Below are 20,384 nucleotides of genomic sequence, written 5' to 3'. Positions count from 1 at the left end.
TACGCCTTTCGTAAATTTTCTATTGATTGATGTGAAAATCCCTCTAGATCGATACAACTGCAGTGTTCGTAACCGAGTGTTAAAAATCTACAGGTTCTGGACTTGAATCCAGCCTTGTATCATGTTCGTAAGATACGGGTTTCTTACCACGATTGGATTGTTTTAACTCCCGATATTTCGGGATTATTGTGCCGTGTGTGCCTACGTTGTAAGAAACCCGTATCTTACGAATATTATATTTGTAAAAACCACGACAGTTTTAGTTTATATACAGCCTTGTTTTTCTATTTTTGAATTATTGACTAAATGCTATTACAGTTAGTCCTTATTTTGGGTATACGTCCCTCTTGATGAATAGGGATAATAATCATACTAATATTATAAATACGAATGTTTAGATGAACGGATATTTGTTAAAGTTTGTAGCCTAAATGACTGAACAGATTTCGATGAAATTTGTTATAGATGTGGATGATAGTCTGGTAGAGCACATAGGCTACTCACTTTTGTTTTTTTATTCCCCGCGGACGGCGTCGTTAGCGAAAGCTAGTGTTAAAATAAAACGCTTAAAGTGTTATTGATAATTTATTATAGAATACGATAGCCAGTATTTTCTAATTCTCTAAGCCATTACAGTTTGGCAACGCACATGCAAATACGAATCAATAACTTTACTAGATTTTTTTGAACTATATATTTCACATTACATACAACATATATCAAACCGACAAACATACATAACAAATTACTTTGCTTTTTAATTCAAAATATAGTGGCAGAAAACTATGACTAAATTATCAACATTCAAATTAATATTAAATGAGAAACATTTTTGACATATTACAATATTATGTTTAACGTAATTTCCCGACTTAAATATTTTTATATATATCCTTTTTCTAATCAACTTACGCCAAATGTTGTGTTTTATTGATTCAAATCAGTCGGGATTTCAGGCTTTTTAAATAAATAACTTGTTAATAATCAACATCCAGTCAAATAGAATCAGATTTAACGCTAATACTATACTAACTCTTCGTTAGTTAGACACAGCTTGACTAATTAAATCTGGCAAAGTTAAAACATTCGTGCATCATAAAATAATTATAAAAGTGAGTATGAGATATAACAAAGAGGTTATAATTTGGCACCAATTTGCGAGTAGCTGTGATGTGATTAATATGCGTAGAATATAGCATTCATAGTATTTTAATGATTAACTATTACATTAGGCGGTTGGGCCTGAACATGAGGTGCTTGACCTTGAGGAGGTTGTCCTTGGTTTTGACCTTGCGAAGCTTGTCCAGGGTTCTGACCTTGAGGTGGAACTTGGCCTTGTACTTGGTTCGTTTGGGTTTGACCACTCTGACCTTGAACCGGTTGAGACTGGCCTTGGATGGGGGAATCAACTTTTGGAGCCTGTTGCTGAGATGCTTGATTCACGTTCTGTGCTTGCGGAGGCTGGTTCAAGTTTCCTGGTTGATTTTGTGCTGGAGGATGCTGTTGTCCTTGTGCCTGTCCTTGTTGACCTTGGGGTTGACCCTGGTGGGCTTGGAACTGTCCTTGAGGCTGACCCTGGAATTGACCTTGTGGCTGTCCTTGGAACTGTCCTTGAGGCTGTCCTTGGAATTGACCTTGAGGTTGTCCTTGAAACTGACCCTGAGGTTGTCCTTGGAATTGACCCTGAGGTTGTCCTTGGAATTGACCTTGCGGGTAACCTTGGAATTGGGGTTGTCCCTGTGGTACCGGATTAGGATGAAAGCCTGGGGGCGCTTGACCTGGTGCATATTGCGGAGGCAGTTGTCCTTGAGGATGTCCCTGATAATATTGCTGGTGGCCTTGGTATCCTTGTTGTTGGGCTTGCTGGAATTGTTGTTGTTGTTGGAAGGCTTGTTGTTGCTGGTATGCTTGGTGAATTTGATGCTGGGCACCCGGGACTGGTCTACCATGAGCATCAACCTGGAAATAAATTTTATATTACATTTTAAAGTATATACAGTGAAGCAAGACAATTTTTCTAACGAATACATTGATCTACTTACCAAACCACGTTGCTGCAGGTATCTCAGTTCTTCAAGTCTTCGTCTTTCAAATTCCTCATATTCAGTTTGCGTGTAAATTTGATTTTCATCTATAGATTTCCAACCTATAACAATCGGATTAAGAAAAATGACATAATATGTAAACAAAGCAGTTTGGAGAAAAATGTATACGATACATTGAAAATTGTAACATTTAGGCTGCAAACTCTAACAAACATTGATCCATCCATCCATCTAAACTTTCGGATTTGTAATATTAGTAAGATTTTCTATATTAAATTGAAATTTATGAGATTAAGTGTAGAATATGCAACTTTTGTAATATTTTCCCTTCCATATGTCAGAAAGGATACTTATATTTGGTAAAAAACTCACCTTCATCTTGATTGAAATCAGCCTTCTGCGTCTCAGTCATGAACTCATGGAAGTCGATAAGTCCGTCTCGGTTGCGGTCGTTCTCTTTGAATACATGTTCTCGCATTCGCTCCATTTCTTCAGCTCTCTCATGCAGATCCTTATTTGGACCTCCCGGCCCGTAAACTTTGTCCAATTCCTTGATAAATAGTGCTTTAACTTCGTCAGCATCCCAGACACCGTTCCCGTCAACGTCTGTATACGTAATGTTAATTACTAATTTTTGTTAAATACATTTCCACGTAATGAATGCTCGATACAAGATGGGTAACAGTACACACATGTTTAACTAATTTTTCAGGGATATTAGCAAATCAATGAGACATATAATGATCGAGGAATCAGTGGCTGCGACAATAATTTTGGTCATATAGAGAGCAGTCAAAACCATAACCCATTTTCGTTACATGGCAATTTCGTGATATTGCATTGTAGTACGCGTAAAAGATTTAATCCCAAAGAGCAAAAATCTTTGCGTTACTTTAATAAAACATGAATTTAGTAGCAACAGACCAACTGAAGGATATAATTTTTATTAAATGTTTGCTACCAATGAAAGTTTATTAAATGCAATATAAAGATTGTGGGATGCGTATAGCAACAAAGTGCTCTTTGGCAAATTATTGAGTGTACTTTCTCTTTGTGCCAAACATATACAATTAAATGACTTCTATCTAAAATATGCCTATACAAGACAAAAAAGGGGATGAAACCTGTGATCGACAAAGTGCATAATGTTTACATAAATCAATTCACAAAAGCAACAGCCTATTGACTATTCTAACAAAGTGTAAAACAAAACAGTGGCAAACTTTCTACATAAAATAAACTATTTCTCTATGGACCTTACCATGCATCATGAAAAATGCTTTTGGGTTGAAATCTTTTTTATCCATATGGTCGGCGTTTTTCCATAGTTCTAACAACTGTTCTCTGGTCACAGGATGATGTAACTGCCACAGATAATATCAAGTTTTAATAATTGTCTAAAAATAACTCACCGTGCATCATGAAGAACGCTTTGGGATCAAACGCTTGGTCCATATGGTCCTGCTTTTCCCAAACCTCCTCCAACTGTTGTTTGGACCCGGGGTGATGGAGCTGTGTTTATACAATATCTAAATATGCTATCTACATTTACATAATAATTAGGATATACATAAACAACAAACATAGTATAGATATTAACAACATAGTCCCTGCCAATAACATCTAAATTTCACTCTCCAACATTTCAACACCTGTATTACAACATTATTAATCTCTAACTCGGTTAAAATTAAACAGAGATTAAAAAAATCTTACATTTTACTAGTATTATAAATGCGAAATTTTAGATGGATAGATGTTTGTTAGTGTTTGTAGCGTAAATGGCTGAACAGATCTTGGCATAGACATAGAGGATAGTTTGGAAGAACACATAGGCTACTTACTTTTGTTTTTGTTTAATTTCATGCGGACAGAAGCTAGTAGATTATATTGTACCTATTTTACAGTAAAAAAATTGACAGCATCAATTGGTTAACAACATTTTATCAAAATTGTTATTTTTTAACTATGGTTTGTTATATCACGATAATAGTTACGAATTAACAATCATGTATTTCGCAGAATATAACTAACTATAACATTATTTTTAATTAAATATATCAATATTTATGAATAAAATGTAGTTTTCTATATTATCAATAAACAATACCTAGCAGATATTACACAGTAGCGAAATGTAATCTACCATCAAGCTAATCACACAAATCCCTATACCAATGTTCATAAAAAAATTAATTAAGCCTTATCTTTCCGCTTATGACAAAAATGCGTCATAATTTTTCCCTCTGCTTAATTGGTAAATGTAATTGCACATAGAACTTTAATGAAGTGTTCTCAAAACAACTCCAAGAGTTTTTGCATAAACATTTTATACATATCTTTTTATGTCAAGGAAAACATGAATACTTTGAACTAAAGAATTGTCTAGTTGTTTTAATTTTAACTCTATAACAAAACATAGTTAACAATTTAACTTACTGGTTGATGATGTTTCCTTTCCTCTTCCTCTTGCTTCATTTTCTCCATATATTCTTTCTTATGAACCTCATCCATTGCCTCAAGTTTTTGATGCTTATCAAATTCTTTTTGCATTTCATATTTCTGAAATAGACACCGAATATTGACTAATGTTATCCTGTGTATATTCATATAAGAATGACAAGGGATTACTTAATAACCATTAAACAATCTGAGATAAAAAAAATAAGAAGCGACTCATTGGGGTACCAATACCAGCATATTAAATATTCAACAAAGCCTACAATAACAATAATTATCACAGCGCGTCAATAACTTCAAGTGTCATTTGGTCTTGTTTTATACAAGGAAATTGTATATAAAGGTATATATGCTAAGTAGCATTATTTCTAGCTATATACATAGTCTTTCATGTGAGTCTCTTCAAGTAAGTCGGTAAGTCTCTTCAAGTGATCAACCTTTCTGGAAAGAGTATCTCAAAGCACTATGAGTTGTTGGCTTATAAAATATCAGTGCATATAAAGAAAGGCATTACTTTAGGACAGTTGTTTGTTTCACTCAAATGTTTATCCCATATCTTATCTCCAGTGGTTGACAGTGATTAAAAAATCTATTACAACACAAATAAAATCAACAACTTTATCAATATAATCAAAGGATTATATTGATAAAGTTGTTGATTTATATCACCAAAGGGTGAAGGTTATTTAGTAATGAGAATAAAATGCTACATGAATTTGTTGTCTATACTGATTTACTGATGATGAAATTTAAACATTTTATGTAAATAAACTTACCTTGAAGTCTTCCTTTCTCTGCTTGTCAGCCTCTTCTAAATCAGATGTTGTTTTCTTTATCAACTTCTTTAGATCTTCAATTTCAAATGTATGAGGATTATCATGATCTAAATGCTCATTTGATGGTATTTTTCCAGTATTTATTTCAAGATCATTAGTTAATTCAAATTGCTGAAAATATTTTATTAATGAATCACTTTTAATTAATGTATTAATGATGTGACTTGTAAATTCCCTCAGTCTCTTTATGTTTAACTAACAAGAAGGAAAAATATGTCAATATTCAACATTCTCTATTTTCAAAATAAAAAACAATTACATTTGTCTATTATAAAATACTGCTTACATTTAACATAATAAAACCTTAAGATTGTATAGTCTAATCCCGTTCAAAAGTAAAAGGACCTATCCAAAAGACAAGGTAAACATTAACAAACTAAACAAAACACAACAAATAAAAAAATTACATTAAAAGCATATTGTTGTCATTAAAATATCCTTACTTTAGTAGCTAGGTGGCGGAGTCTATCCAATTCACGTCGTTTAATTTCATCCAATTTAGTTCTAACATTGTGATTGACAAAATCCAGTTGTTCGGCTATCTTTCCAGACTAACGGCAAAAAATACATTATTTGGTAAAAAAATACAAACAGCAAGCAAGTAAATAAAATACATTATATACAATATTTGAAATGTTAATTTAAGAAATAAGAAAGGTCACTTACTCTTACATCATCTTCATCAGCTTTTTCCAACCGCTCTCTGAAATCTGGATCACTTTCCAGAGCTTGAACTACTTCTTTTAAATATCTGTGGTATTCCATATACTCCTCCTAAGAACAAGAAACGAGTACAATATATTACTCAACATGTACTGCCACTAAAATTTCTTATATTAAAAATTAACTCGGGGAAACTAGTTTTTTGGTTCAATTCTGTAAAAATATATTCATTTTTCTTTTAGATGCATTGTACAGCAACTATAATAGAGTTTACATTACAAATATTTATGTTTATTATAAATCCTTGCTTATTAAAAATGTTGGCAAAATGTGAATCAAATTACACATCTATTGCATCTGTACAAAAACATATCCATCGCTTTATTTTTTTTTTTAAAATACAGAGACAACTGGATTTTTGAACAAAGAAAATCCAATTATATGGACATAGTCGCTAAAAACAAGTTAAAAAAAAATTAAGACCATTATGTGTAATGCCAACCTTCACATTTTATACTGGTTATTTCAGAAACAATTTTTCTTTTTTGTAAATCACTAAGTATAGTTCTGCTTATAAACAAAGAGGCCTGACTTTTAAGCAATATAAATTGACTTACATTTCATTTTCATTATTAGTATGTGATATATTATTCAATTCCCTTCAATAATTAGATAGTATTTAACAACTGGTATTTTAGCAAATATCCATTTACCCATTATACTTTTATGATCTTAACATAATTCAATAATTTCTTTGTGTACTTTGTTAAATATTGTAATTGCACAATAAAAACTATTATTTAGGTAATGCTCATAGCTTCGGAATGTAGAGGAAGAGATAAATGTACTAGATCACAATTGCATCTTGTATTCCATAATGTAAAAGAGTACTTTTTAAGGAGTGATGCAACATTATTCAGCGATTGTCCACATCATGCACAGCAGCTGACTTTAAAGTCACATATTGGTTGGTCTCTTATCATATCAGTAGACTATAAATACATAATACACTGTTACTTTTTAATGACCAGAAAAAAAGAAACAATTAGCTAGTAGGACAGTAGGTCATCGTCCACTTGCTCTTATCCCTTATGGATGGTTGGCACAGTATGTGCTGCTCTTCCATGCATCTCTATCAGTCGTCTCTTTCACACAATCCATCCATACTTTCCTTTGTCTTCCTCTACCTTTGTAGCCATCAGTAGTAGGAGAGTGGGTAAATGTTATTATAGCTTTTATAAAAAGAACAGAGCGGAAACTGTTATATTAAGTGTTATCTTTGAAATTTGATTCCAATCATAAATTTTTACTTCTTAAATATGATCAACAGATAATGCTACTTTTTTCTCATAATTAAAAAATAACCATGTATGTGCAATGATTAAAAATAGAATTACAACCCTTACCAGGTCATCCTTTATTTCACTATCTTGTTCCTTAGACTTATCTTGAGAAACTGGAGGTGCATATGAACAGTGAAATATCACTAGTAGACAAATTATACTTCCTTTGATCTTCATTGTAGTCTGTCAAAATTAAAAAAACAACATGTTATGAACATATAGATTTACTCCACACACAAGTGTTAATAGAATTAATAAAACAACTTTCTACGAATAGGCAGGACGCGAAAAATATTTTTTCACAATTAAAAGAAATAGTAAAAAAATGCATGGGATTTATAAATGTTAAATATAGATTCGGAGCTAAATTTAAATTATTATAATTACGCGTGCTACTACTACTATATAAAAATATTTTTTGTTAATTTTCATACAAGTGCAAAAAAATCGCATTATACTAATTAATCTATTTTATAAATATGTTAATCAGTACTTACTGTTTTTATAACACTTATACGTATTTATTTCAGCATAAACGATTTCGACTGTGATGCTACAGTTTTATATAATGAATCTTCAATCGTCTTATGAATTCGTTTTATGATGCACCTTTTTAATTTCTTGGTATTGACGTGTCCAAATTACGTCACAGAAATGAGATTTAACCAACCAATCAACGATTAGATGAACCAAAAGACTATACAGAGTCTATTCTATTGTACTAAAATGCTTTCACATTTAAATTGAGTTTATTGTGTGGTCTATCTTTACCCCTAATTTAAAGGCGGCGTTAAAAAAAAACTAATATAAGGTATGTTATATGGTATATGTGTTCATCTTGGAATTAACAAGACACTTTAAAAATAGGTACATGATGTTTTTTCACTACTGACAACACTTATCTATGACTTCTGCGATTGGTTGGTTTTCTTTTCTGTCAAATATTTGTCAAATATTAAATGAACAAGGATAAGGAATACAAAAAGCAAGAACTTTAATATTTAAAAAACTGTTTTCAATTTAGTAAGTGTTAATTAAGTAATCGTGTAGTATTTTGTTTAACTAAACATTTGTGAATTTAGTATATACAATTCATAATGAGTAAAGATAAAAAAGATCTTGAGTACCCGTCAGAACTCGAGTCCCAATTTGTACTAAGGCTTCCCGAAGAGCCTGCTAAAGTACTTCGCGAAGTGCTTAAAACAGGGGAGAACCTTAAAAATCGTTTGACAATACAAGTGGATAACGATGTGAGACACGGCGAAGTGCGGCTCGACCATTGGTTGATGCATGCCAAAATTATAGATTTACCGACCATTGTAGAATCTTTGAAAACAATTGATAATAAGAGTTTCTATAAGACAGCTGATATATGCCAAATGATGATATGCAAAGATGAACCAGATACACCTACTGTAGAAGAAGAGGCACCATCTAAAAATAAAAAGAAAGATCCATATAAAGTAGACAAAAAGTTCTTATGGCCGCATGGTATAACACCTCCAACAAAAAATGTGCGTAAGCGACGGTTTAGAAAAACGTTAAAGAAAAAGTATGTGGAAGCACCGGAAATTGAAAAAGAAATTAAAAGACTTTTACGAGCAGACAATGAAGCTGTAAGTGTGACTTGGGAAGTTATCAAGGAAGAAGATGAACACCCTAAGCCTGAGGCAAGCACGTCTACACATTCTAAGCCTGAGCGCAAATCAAAAGCTGAAAGAAATAAGAAAGAGACGGTGACTTCGGAGACTGTTAACCAAAAGGCCTCAAATGTTGTTGACATTTTTGGTGGAGCTGTCAGTGATAGTGATGATGAAAATGCTAATGTTGATATGGAAGACAGTCGCTTATCACCATATGACAGTCGGTTATCAGATAATAACTCAATGTATGGTATGGGAGATACACACTCAAAGAGAGATTATCCAATTGAGTTCGATTCGCAAATGTTTCAAGGTCAAAGTTCAAAGAAATCTACCGGACGTAACAGTACTGCAACATCTGCAGTATCCCACATATCTAAAAGCGGTGGTATGTCTTCTGAAGAAGAGATTGATTTCCAAGCACGTGACATGTCTAAAGATAACATGCAGTTTAGAATTGATGAATTAGGAGCTGAATTAGAAGAATTGAAACAGCGCCGACAGAGAACTCAACATGAAATTGCTGGAATGGAGAATTTGGCTTTGCGACAGCGATTCCAAGACATTCTACACACTCTGAATCAAGATATCATGTATAAAGAAATGGAGCGCCAAGGAATAATCACCCTCCAAACTTCTGATGATATTTAAATTGTATTATTTAGTACATAATCTACACTTGCATAAAATATGTGTCTATTGCACATTAGCTCTCCTTTTGATCATCTTCATGATGTATTAAAAAATATTGGCAAATTTATATTTACACATTCATTGCTTTCATTATGATGTACATTGAAAAGTTGTTGTCAAATTTATATTTACAAGTCCAATGAGTTTATTGTTTATTGATTACTATATATTGAGTTATCAAGTGCTATCGGTGCTCAAATTTTGAAAGTTTATTGATTTGTGTTTCTAATTAGACTAAAACATAGAGAATGCTCCAATCCATATGTTCCATATTGTTAATGAAATACTGTTAAATCTGGATAAGCAAGAAAGTTCTTTAACCGAGAGTCATTGTCTAGTCCCAAGCAAGAAATTATGATCAAATAAGCAAGACAATATCAAGGTCACTTGCACTCTGCTTATCCAGATTCCACTGAATGTAAGAATTCATAGAATAACAGATAGTAGTTTATTGTAGTTAATAGTTTATTGAAGATAAGTATATCCACCTTGTCTTCACCTAATATAACACTTAAGGCTACTTTTTAATTATACTAATTAGCAAAAATATTTAATAAGTAGTGTGAAGGAATCTCTTGGAAAGGTCATTGAAACCTAAGTTTTTTAATCAGGTAGTGATTGTAATAATGTCTATGAATCTAAGTAATTCTTGTTAATATTAGTTTTTACAATTCTATATAGTTTTGTTATTCTTTTTTATGTAATAAATGGTAGAATATTGGGTTGTAACAGAGGCCATTTAAATCATTTCAATCTATCCATCTCTTTCTAGGTCTATCTCCATCAGTACCACTCCACATTCATAACTAACGTCCTTGACGAAAGTCATATTGAATGAGCATATCGTCCCGGCCCAGTTACCATCAAGAATGCGGCCATTGAAGTAGTAAATGACTATGTCTACCTTGGACAAGTTATACAGCTTGGCTGAAACTCAACAAAGAGATTGATAGATGTATACGACTGGGCTAGGCAACACTTTGGAAATTTCGTCCAATCCTTACGTCGCAAATTCCTCAATATCTAAGGATGAGAATCTTTAATCAGTGCGTCCTTCCCACAATGGTCTACTGACGATGGGGTTGGCCCATAAGTTAAGAGTCGCACAAGGGGCGATGGAGGGGACTATGCTCGGTGTTTCTCTAAGGAATAAAATCCGAAAAGATATAATTCGACAGAGAACCAAAATAGACGACATAGTTGTCAAAGTTATCAGGTTGACTTTTTTTTTGTGACAAATGTTTGCCTTGATTTACAGATTCACCGGGCTTGAGGTGGCCGAGCGGAGGTGGCGTTTAGCCTAAACCTCGTTTATAATGGGTAACTAAGCTCGAGGGCTCTCTCAGGAGCTCTAGGGGTCCTACACGTGCACGAGCCGTTACTTCGTTATTATTATTGGATTGGTTGAAGTTGAAGTAGCATTGGGCCGGTCATATCTGTCGATCCAAGAACGCCTGGTGGGGAAGGAAAGTCCTACAATGGAGTCCAGTTCCAGTTTTGACAGTTTTACTTGAGTAGTTAGTAGTATATTATTTTGACCTCATGAAGAGTATGGAATTCAACCTAAATTGCTTATAACTTTTACCCAAAAAGTATTTTTAGGTACAAATTTGGTAAAAGCGTTTGGTGTTATCATTAACTAAAAAAAAAAAAATTGCTACCAACAACATTTATTTATCATAAGGTGGCAAACTAGCAAGCGGCTACCTGAATCCGCCAAAATGGCGAAGGGACCGCTGCCTATAGACATTCGCACTAGTGGATGCGTTGCTTACCCTTGACCGACGAAGGAGGAGACGGACATAAAGAGGATATATCCCATACGACCGTCAAATCCACCTTCCCTTCCCATCCTTGTCGTATAAGAAAAAGGATGGGAAGGAAAAGGGACTAAAGTGGGACCTCCGCTACTACACTCATCAAACAAAAGGCGGAATTGCTCCCACTTCAAGCCTCTCTTCTGTGTGGTCGTGGTATTACACCGGGCGAGTCAACCCATTTGTGCGAAGACGTAAAGCGGGTTCTACCACTCTACTGTTCGGCATCAATTAATAAAAGCTAAATAGTTTTGAGGATTTAATTTTACCTCAGAACTCTAGACTATAGAGCTGCATGGTGCATTTGACATGTTGATTAATTAGGGGCTTTTTATTTTATGAATTGGCAACACTGTTGTGGCACGTACGATTGAATTATGGCGCTCCATGTTCAATAATATTTTACCCAATTAAAGGATTTGATCTTGGACGTTCTTTTATATCAATACATTCGTTAATTGGTCTATTTATGACAACAAAAGATTACCACTGGTCTAATAGGTAGTAATCTGAAGTGAAACAGCATTTTGTATTAGTATCACAAAAGTTGTGTATACAGTTGTCTTGGAAGGGCGTTGTATCTGTTTCGAAAATGGACTTCAAAATGCATGAATACACGCACGTTGTGGTTGGTAAAGTGACACCGGCATTGCGGGTAACAGACAGAGCTGATCTTAATGACGCGCGACGGCAACATGATTGCTTCCTTAGACTTCTTAGGGAACTCAATTTGGAAGTGGTAGAAGTTGATTTGGGATATTCATTTCCTGAAAATGTAGTTCTAGAACATATAGCCGTCGTTTGTCACGGCATTGCACTGCTTATGAAACCAACTACTAGCATGGAAGATGACATGGTACGTTTTTTTTGTTGGTTTTGCATAACACTTGGTTAATATGATGGGCAATAAGTTAGCATTAGTTAAGTAAGAGAAATAAATTTTGATTGAATAGCCTTTTGTACCTATCCTGTAATATCATCAATTTAAGTATCTAAATGATTTCTTATTTGAATACATTCAAAGTATTAATGTTGCTAAAAACAATGTTAAAAAGAACACAGAATATATGCAACTGTATCTGTTTAACTAAAATGATTTGGACCTCAGTCGGGCTGGGAGTTTTGGTGTAGGAAGTAATTTAACTTATTACACTCCAAGATTGATTCATAAAATGGCTGGTCTTTGAATTGAGTTTGGAGATTTAACTTATGATCTATGGGCAACTAAAGCACTGAATTGTATACATATTTCTTTTACAGCTAAAAATACTCAAAGATGTTATGCAAAAAGATCTAGGACAAACAGTGATTGAATTGTCCGATCCCTATGCCAAAGTCAATGGTTCTGATGTTATATTCACAGGTAATTTTTATATGCTATGTTTAACCTAATAATAAATATAGAGGATTTAATATTATTGCTATCAAGTACTAAATATTTTTTGTTTTGTAACCAAATATGTTTTCCTCAGGTCGTGAATTTTTCGTGGGTATTTCGGATACAAGCAATGAAGCTGGAGCAAGTGCTATTGCAGAAGCATTTCCAGAATTTCCTTGCACCCCTATAAAGGTCAGTTATACTTGTTTTTATAGTTGGTAGTATAGGTTATACTTTTTTCTCATTGGAACTCAAACTACATTGGAAATTAAAATAAAAACACAAGATCTTGGGACAAGTGCTGTAATACTTCCAATGCAATAAAACTTAAGCCTGTTGTTTTTAAAGTACACTTATTCTGGTATCTAGAAGAAACAAATAGAATCAAGGGACCCAGAAAATACTCTGCCTTACAAGATAGCTCTCATAGTAAGAAATATTAGAGAATTGTTGCACTAGGGATAAATTCCTGGTTGTGTCTTGTGGCATCATTGTTTATTTCTACATTAGACAATATACTTAACACTAACAGATAAAATGAATGCTTTTACTTTATTGTCTTCTGCGGGGTTAAAGCATTTCATGGGTTGTGCAACCTTTATTCTATATTACTTCTGATAATCGCATATATTGGTTGTAAAAATTATAATAGTGCCTCAAATATACATAAAATAAGTATAGTATTTCATTTTTACAGATGTCGAAAGGTGCACGACATCTAAAGAGTTATATCACTGTGGCAGGACCCGATATTCTCTGCGTAGGTGCCAGCAAAGAGGCACAAGAATTGTTGAAAAGAATGGAAAGGGAAGCAACTTTCTCTTACCAAACCCTTACAGTTCCAGAAGATGAAGCTGCAAATTGTCTCTATGTCAATGGGACACTTATTCACAGGGCTATTGAAGAAATACCCGATTCATTTAAGGTATGAATTAAAAAACTTATGACTTGTACTAAAATGATATTTAAACATGTAACAGTGCCTTATATGATAAGGTCATTGTTTAGTCTTGCTTTGATTCCTATGAGCTTGTATGGAAGTACGCACACTACTCAATTTTTAGTTGTGCGAATAAAGAGTGGAATTGGCTACCAAACAATTTACAATCGCAGAACAGTTGTGCGATTGTTTAGTCAATGGTGTGTACCATTCTTAATAACTGTTTCAGCGTTCGGACAATAATGTACTAAGTTATCGACAATTTGTACACTCACTTTACCTATTTAAAATATTTATTTACATGATATATTTTTACTGAAATATCACAAGTCCCATTGGTCTGGACCAATATTGAAGTAATAATCTAAATAAAAAAAGTAAAGACATGCACAAAAGTATTTATTATATTTTTAAGATTAGTGTTAATGAGAGATTTTTTCTTATTTCAGGCCTTTTGTGAGAAGATTGATTTTGCCAGACGATCCATTTGTTTTTCGGAACTGGCTAAGATGTCCACTGGTCTTAGTGCATGTGCTCTGCCTGTTAGGAAGACTTAAACCTCTGGTATGTTATTCTCTAACAGAATTTAGGTCTGCGGATAATGTTTGTGCCTGAGAATTTTCTGAATATTATTGCATTGGCTAAATATTGTATTATTGTTGGAGTAAAATGTTTATCTACAAGCTTTATGGGCGCTTTTGCCTTGTTATATTAACTAAGCGGCATAAGTCTAAAATAACAACTAGAGGAATTAAAATACAGAATTTTTTATGTTTAAAGTATAGAAGAAACTGCAATAAATAATTAGTATTAAAAGTTTATTCAATATAAGTATTGTTAATCTCTATTTATTTTAGTCAAGGTCAAAATATCTTACACATGCATTTTTAGTACTTATTCAACATTTTCATTGATTTTATGATGTTCCACAGTGTTGCCATAAAAATAATAAAATGTAATGCAATGATGTAAAAGCAAATACACACCAGTCTAAGATAATTTAATTTTTTATCTAAGTAAAGCAAATCTTAGCTAGTTGAATAAGCTATAATTTGGTATTTATAGTTTAAACAAATATAAGTTGGACCGAAGCATATTTACTTATACAGCTCATATTCAACATGCTTTTAAATACCGACAATAATCTTTAGAAATCTCTAGGCACCAAATAAAATGCTTTTGAAATTTTCTTAACATATAATATCAGTTTCTTTAATGTAGTGAATATTATACTTAACTTTATAACATATTTATATTTAAATAGACGAAACTTCCATTTACCCAGACTCAATAATATATTAAATAGTAAATGAATAAATAGTAGAGCTCTCATTAAATAGATTAGCAGTATTTGACAATAAATTGATACTGACTTGATTTTACATATATATTATAGCCGCAAAAATATGTTACAATAGATATATAGATCCTTTGATAAATACCTTAGGTATGACGTCATAAAATTAAATTATGTTTAGTTTAAAATACTGTTTTGCAAATATATTGTTTGATAAAGTCATCTGACCCAGTCATAACTCAAACTAAGTGTAGGTTGTATTCTTCAATTGAATCACAAATATACTATTATACTTCAGGTTTTATTGTATTGAGTGTTATTGTTGATATTTGATGGGTATACACACTTATCGCTGCGGGGGCGCGTAAAATGTGCGAATAAATTTTAGGGCCGTTAAAAAGCGCTGTTTAGGCGCGAACACTAAGTTATGACAGCTCACTAGCGCTCTCCTGACAATGTCAAAAAAGTGTCAGATATCTGAGATATTTTCTGACACATCTGACAGCTTCTTACTGGGCCAGATACTTTTATCGAACTATTTGTGGTATTTCATTCTATGCTAAATCCAAGAAAATATTAAAACAACAATATTTACCTCATAGATCCTAGTTGATACACAAATTACCCATTCCCTAAGTTACAAGACTGATTTCCATAGGATAAAATAAAGTATTTCTTCTATCTAAACATAGCCTTTCTATAGATTGTGGTAGATTGTTATTTATGCAATTCAATATTTACATTCCATGTATTTTAATTAGCTGAGTAAACATTCCTTGTAATATTTCAGTATTATTAATGAAGGTTCTTATTCCTTTTTTATTTATAATCTACTTATTATGATTATTTATTTTTGTAATTTAAGAATTTCTGTATACTCTCACATAATATGTCCTATTGTCAGCTAAAACACATACAAAAGTAAACTTTATTACTTTCAATGTTTATTGCAAGTGTTTTTGCAGTGGACACAGACAAAATTTTTTTCTTAAACTTTTGAGTTTCAATCATTTTTTTATGTCTTGTGGTTTGTTCTAATAAATTTATTTGCTATTTGAGCATGTAAAATTGTTAATTATACAAGAATATTTATATAGAGATTTTAAATTTTAAATTTCATTAATATATTATTGTAATTTCATGTTTAGTCTAAAACATATTAATATTTTGATGTTTGTCATTTAAAAACTCATTGATATTTTATCTTAACTTATTTGATTGTAATTTGTTGTTAGTATTTGGTAATTAAATTATAAAATAACTGTTTTAAATATTGTAATTTGAGTAATTTATAATCATAAAGATGTTGAATGGAAATTATTTATAGGAGAAACATGTTTTTACTTTATGTTCATATAATGAATGTATTGATTTGATGTAAAATTATTAATTTATTATTATTTGTGTATATTTTATAGCTGTTTATATTGCCTTTGTATTAATATGTAGGCAAAAGGTATAGAGTAACGTGAATTGCTTTGTATTTTGACAGATGAAGGTTACCTTCATTATGGAAATTTATAAGCCTATAAAATTAAATTGTAAACAATACCATTGTACTGTCTATTATCAGGCGAAAACAATTTCTTGAGAATTTTGAGATCGATTCGAAAATAATTTTATTTACTTTGTGAAACGGACTACGAATGAAAATATTCGATCGCCCTCTAAACAATATATCATGGTTTTTAATTGTTATATTTAAATCATTTGGATTAAAATTACCAATGAAAAGACCATAGATAAGTAAAAAATTGCCCTGTACTCTTTGGTAAGCTTTAATTTAGCACTATGCATAACGTTTTAGTTTACTTCCATGTATACCGATAATTTTTATGCAGTAATTCATGTTTATTGATATGTTAGCGTTTATCGCCGCACAAATTATTTGTAATTTGATTAATATTGCCAAATCATTCATAAAATGCCTAATGCATAGTAAAAACCGTTATTTATATTATTCAGATACTATATATTTTTCGGTATTTGTCATATGAGTAACGACCGAATGCTGAAACGAAATTTAAATTTATAACATCGTCATAAATGATAAGGGCATGCTTAAACTTCAAATTCCATATAAATTTAGAAGTCTTATCAGATTGGAAGCCGCGCACATTGGGTTATTTCTAGGGCCTTCATTGATTTCATCTGATGTTTGAAATATCTATTTTTTTCTTGAATGTTTAAATAAAAAATAAAAAGCCCTTTTACAAAATTCATTGGGTCTCCTGAACTAATTATAACAACTGTGTTTCAGGAGATAGGACCTTCTCCTATCAATTGTCATATTTAATTAAGAGTAATGTGCTTTGTATCAGTAATTACATACGTTATAACGTAAATTTATCATGTATCGATGTTTTCGGCGCTATTAGAATGTTTTCTCTTAGTCGGGCTTAAATCCCGGTATCGCACAATTGTGCCTGATTTCCTCTGTGACGATGTCTGTACGACTAATATACATTTTTTTGGTATACTAAACACATCCTGTAAAGGGTATCCTTTACGCCCACTCTAGTGTGGTGGTTGAAATTGCTCTGTATTCAATATGAAATTGAACTTACTAAAAAACTTTACTTATTTAATATCAGTATATTCATTTTCAAAATTAGTTTGTAGTTCAAAACGCGAAGCACCGCATGTTTTTGCAATTTCATGATCCTATTGAAATGAATACATCCTATACTTCGGCAAAGTAGGTCTCCCTTTATTTAATTACCATTGTAGGCCTTGTCGTTGCTGAGTATTTTTACTTTGATAAGTTAGTGCAAATCTTCCAATCTATCATGGTTAACATAAGCTTGCGTTCAATTATATTGCTATCAAATTCAGATGGCCTCAGGTCTGCTATTTAATTTGTTAGTCTTATTTTTTTCCTTTCCCGCTATTTTATTTTTCTTTTTAAAGTAAACTGTACAGGCCGGCAATCTGCGGCCGAGCAAGGTTTATGTTTGTCCTAGACTGCGTTTCCTTTACAAGTCATTATTAGTGGCACTAATGCCGTCACGATAATGCCAGAATCGTCATTTTTATAATCCTTCCTTTGCTCGGATCTACTCTGACTCAACGCACCATCGAAATCCCACTTGCTAATCAAGTGCAATTGTTTTTTTTTATTTTTACAATAAGTGCGGGCGGTCAGAGCGTCGAACCAAATGAGCGCCCCGTAGAGCGCCATGGACCGCACCACGCCCTTGTACAGGCGGCGACACCGTGCGCTCGGTCCGCCCAGGTTCGGTAGGAGCCGACTCAGAGCTCCGGCGGCTCCTACGAGCTTAGGGACCAGACGCCGAAAGTGCTCTTCGAACTTCCATCGGCTGTCGAGAACGAGCCCTAAATATTTCATCGTGCTCCCGACGCCGATGGAAGTTCCGCCCAGCATTACTTCGGATCCTTGTTTTTTTCCTGAGGGGAATGCTTTCTGCATACTCTATGCCTCGGGGCAGGCACGAGAGTTATGTGGGATTCTCCCCATAATGGGGCATACCCACTAAACCCCTCGGTTCCCTCCTGGCCACTGTGTGGGACGCCACGGCATCACTTCTGCTTCGCCCCACTGACCATTACTTCGGACCCGGCCGGAGGCGCCCTACGAGGCCCGTGAAAGCACAGGGCCTCAGATTTTGACAACAATTTTTGAGAATTAAACGATTTATTCAGTTTTTATATAATCATCTATTTTTCATAAAAAGAAATAAAAATAGAAATAGAAAATATAAATAATTTTATTGAAAAACAAGAGATTAAAAATTAAAATAAAAAAATTAAAACAGTTATACCAACTAAAAGATAATTATAATTTGTGGTTAATATACGCAAATCTGAGTTAACAATAATACATCACTATAGTAACAAGTTTTACACTTGCTAATCTAGTGCAACTGTTTTTTTAACATTACGGAGCGATTTTTTTGAAAGTTACTTCACTGTCAAATCTAACAAAGCCTACCGATTTATTTTGACAGATGAGTGGTTTGTATTTTGGTTAGAGTTCGCGAAATTTTTCCACTGCTTCTGGATGTTTTATTAAATAGTGTACCCTGGTAGCCAAGTTTTCATCGCCTTTTGGTTTGGTTATTACTGCATATAGAAGTACATTGGCTTCGCTTGACCTATTCTCAGCACTTCGCCTATTTTTTCTTTTTTCGCACTTAATTCGTCGAAAGTAACTTGTTATTTTTCTTTTTATTTTTTAAAGGGAATTTTGTTCCTTAGAACATGTCAGTCCCATAATATCTTAAACTAAATACCGAAACCATACAATTATAAACAAACACAATACAAAATAAGAAAATGAAAAATAAATAAAAAACAAAAATAGTTTTAACAAATTGCTATAAAGCCTTTAACACCATGTAGCGGACTTCGTCCGCTAGGTCCGTCAGTGGCTCGGCCAAAGCAGACAGAAATCCACTAATATGGTGTCTTAGAAGTTTGTGCCTCTCTCTCTCTCCTGGTCAGGACGCACTCCGACAACAAATGTTGTATGTCTTGAACAACTCCGAAAGACGGAAAATTTGGGGACTGAGTTCCTCTCATCATAAACTTGGCACACGGAATGTGTCCAGAACGAAGACGAAGAGTTAATATAACTGGTGTCCTGCCTAATCGACATTTGTCAAACCAAGGAATTTTTGGTGGCTGACTCTGAATAGTTTTGTACCAGATACCTTTCTCCTTTGATCTACGATCAAAATGTTCTTACCAAAGTGTGACGCATGATTTTTTAAACTGTGGTAATGCTTCAGAGTGATCTGGAAGTATTTCGTATACTGTAAGGAACACTTGTTATAAGTCTTCTCTTCATCATAAGTCCAATATATGTGGGATCGTTGCATATAAGTGGAATGAGTGCATTTTTCACTACTTCTTTTCGAATTGACATCTGACATATCGACATGCAGCGCACAGAGAGAAGTGGTGTCGGCTTGTGAAGCGGGTTACTGATACCTGACACGTGATTACCACGACAAGTTGGTAAAGACTCAAGCGACGAAGAAGAATATCGACATACAAGACAGTAATAAAAAGTAAAACTTTAAAAACAACTAATTCATGCCACATATATATAGATACTAGAAAATCTTTGAACAATGCGACGATAGTAAGTACACAACCCCAGGAAACTTCGGAGTTTACCGAGATTGTTTGGCTTTGGCCATTCCTGGATTGCCTTTACCTTACGAGGATCCACAGCTACTCCTTCTCCTGAAACTACATGGCCTAGTTACTGTACTTTCTCTTGGAAAAGGTGACATTTCTCCGA

General features: G+C 33.3%; 3 protein-coding genes across 4 annotated transcripts; 2 read left to right on the top strand and 1 right to left on the bottom strand.

Annotated features, from left to right (window-relative positions):
- Positions 1-572: 572 nt before the first annotated feature.
- On the bottom strand, positions 573-8,005 carry LOC106112010 (nucleobindin-2). 2 transcript variants are annotated; one of them, XM_013294242.1, is made up of 10 exons: positions 7,845-8,005; positions 7,411-7,530; positions 6,008-6,115; positions 5,785-5,892; positions 5,282-5,452; positions 4,485-4,607; positions 3,307-3,409; positions 2,418-2,651; positions 2,043-2,146; positions 573-1,959 (listed from the first exon to the last, which is right to left on the bottom strand). In XM_013294242.1, exons 2-10 carry the CDS (start codon positions 7,522-7,524, stop codon positions 1,210-1,212), a joined length of 1,815 nt encoding a protein of 604 aa, XP_013149696.1. In that variant the 5' UTR covers positions 7,525-7,530; positions 7,845-8,005; the 3' UTR covers positions 573-1,209. The 2 variants fall into 2 exon arrangements, with proteins under 2 accessions (XP_013149696.1, XP_013149704.1); XM_013294250.1 differs by lacking the exon at positions 3,307-3,409 and adding an exon at positions 3,458-3,557 and having other exon boundaries at positions 7,845-8,004.
- A 328-nt stretch (positions 8,006-8,333) lies between these two features.
- On the top strand, positions 8,334-10,387 carry LOC106111858 (transcription initiation factor TFIID subunit 7-like). Its single transcript, XM_013294022.1, has one exon. The coding sequence runs from the start codon at positions 8,445-8,447 to the stop codon at positions 9,639-9,641; it is 1,197 nt and encodes a 398-aa protein (XP_013149476.1). The 5' UTR covers positions 8,334-8,444; the 3' UTR covers positions 9,642-10,387.
- A 1,483-nt stretch (positions 10,388-11,870) lies between these two features.
- Positions 11,871-16,137, top strand: LOC106111885 (N(G),N(G)-dimethylarginine dimethylaminohydrolase 1). Its single transcript, XM_013294078.1, has 5 exons — positions 11,871-12,356; positions 12,761-12,863; positions 12,973-13,070; positions 13,576-13,803; positions 14,268-16,137. Exons 1-5 carry the CDS (start codon positions 12,093-12,095, stop codon positions 14,373-14,375), a joined length of 801 nt encoding a protein of 266 aa, XP_013149532.1. The 5' UTR covers positions 11,871-12,092; the 3' UTR covers positions 14,376-16,137.
- The last annotated feature ends 4,247 nt before the right edge of the window (positions 16,138-20,384 follow it).

The sequence above is a fragment of the Papilio polytes genome, unplaced genomic scaffold, assembly GCF_000836215.1.
Source record: "Papilio polytes unplaced genomic scaffold, Ppol_1.0 DF824381.1, whole genome shotgun sequence".
NCBI classification, from domain to species: domain Eukaryota; kingdom Metazoa; phylum Arthropoda; class Insecta; order Lepidoptera; family Papilionidae; genus Papilio; species Papilio polytes.
Note: the sequence above shows the minus strand (reverse complement) of the source record. Positions and strands in the feature narration are given on the sequence as shown.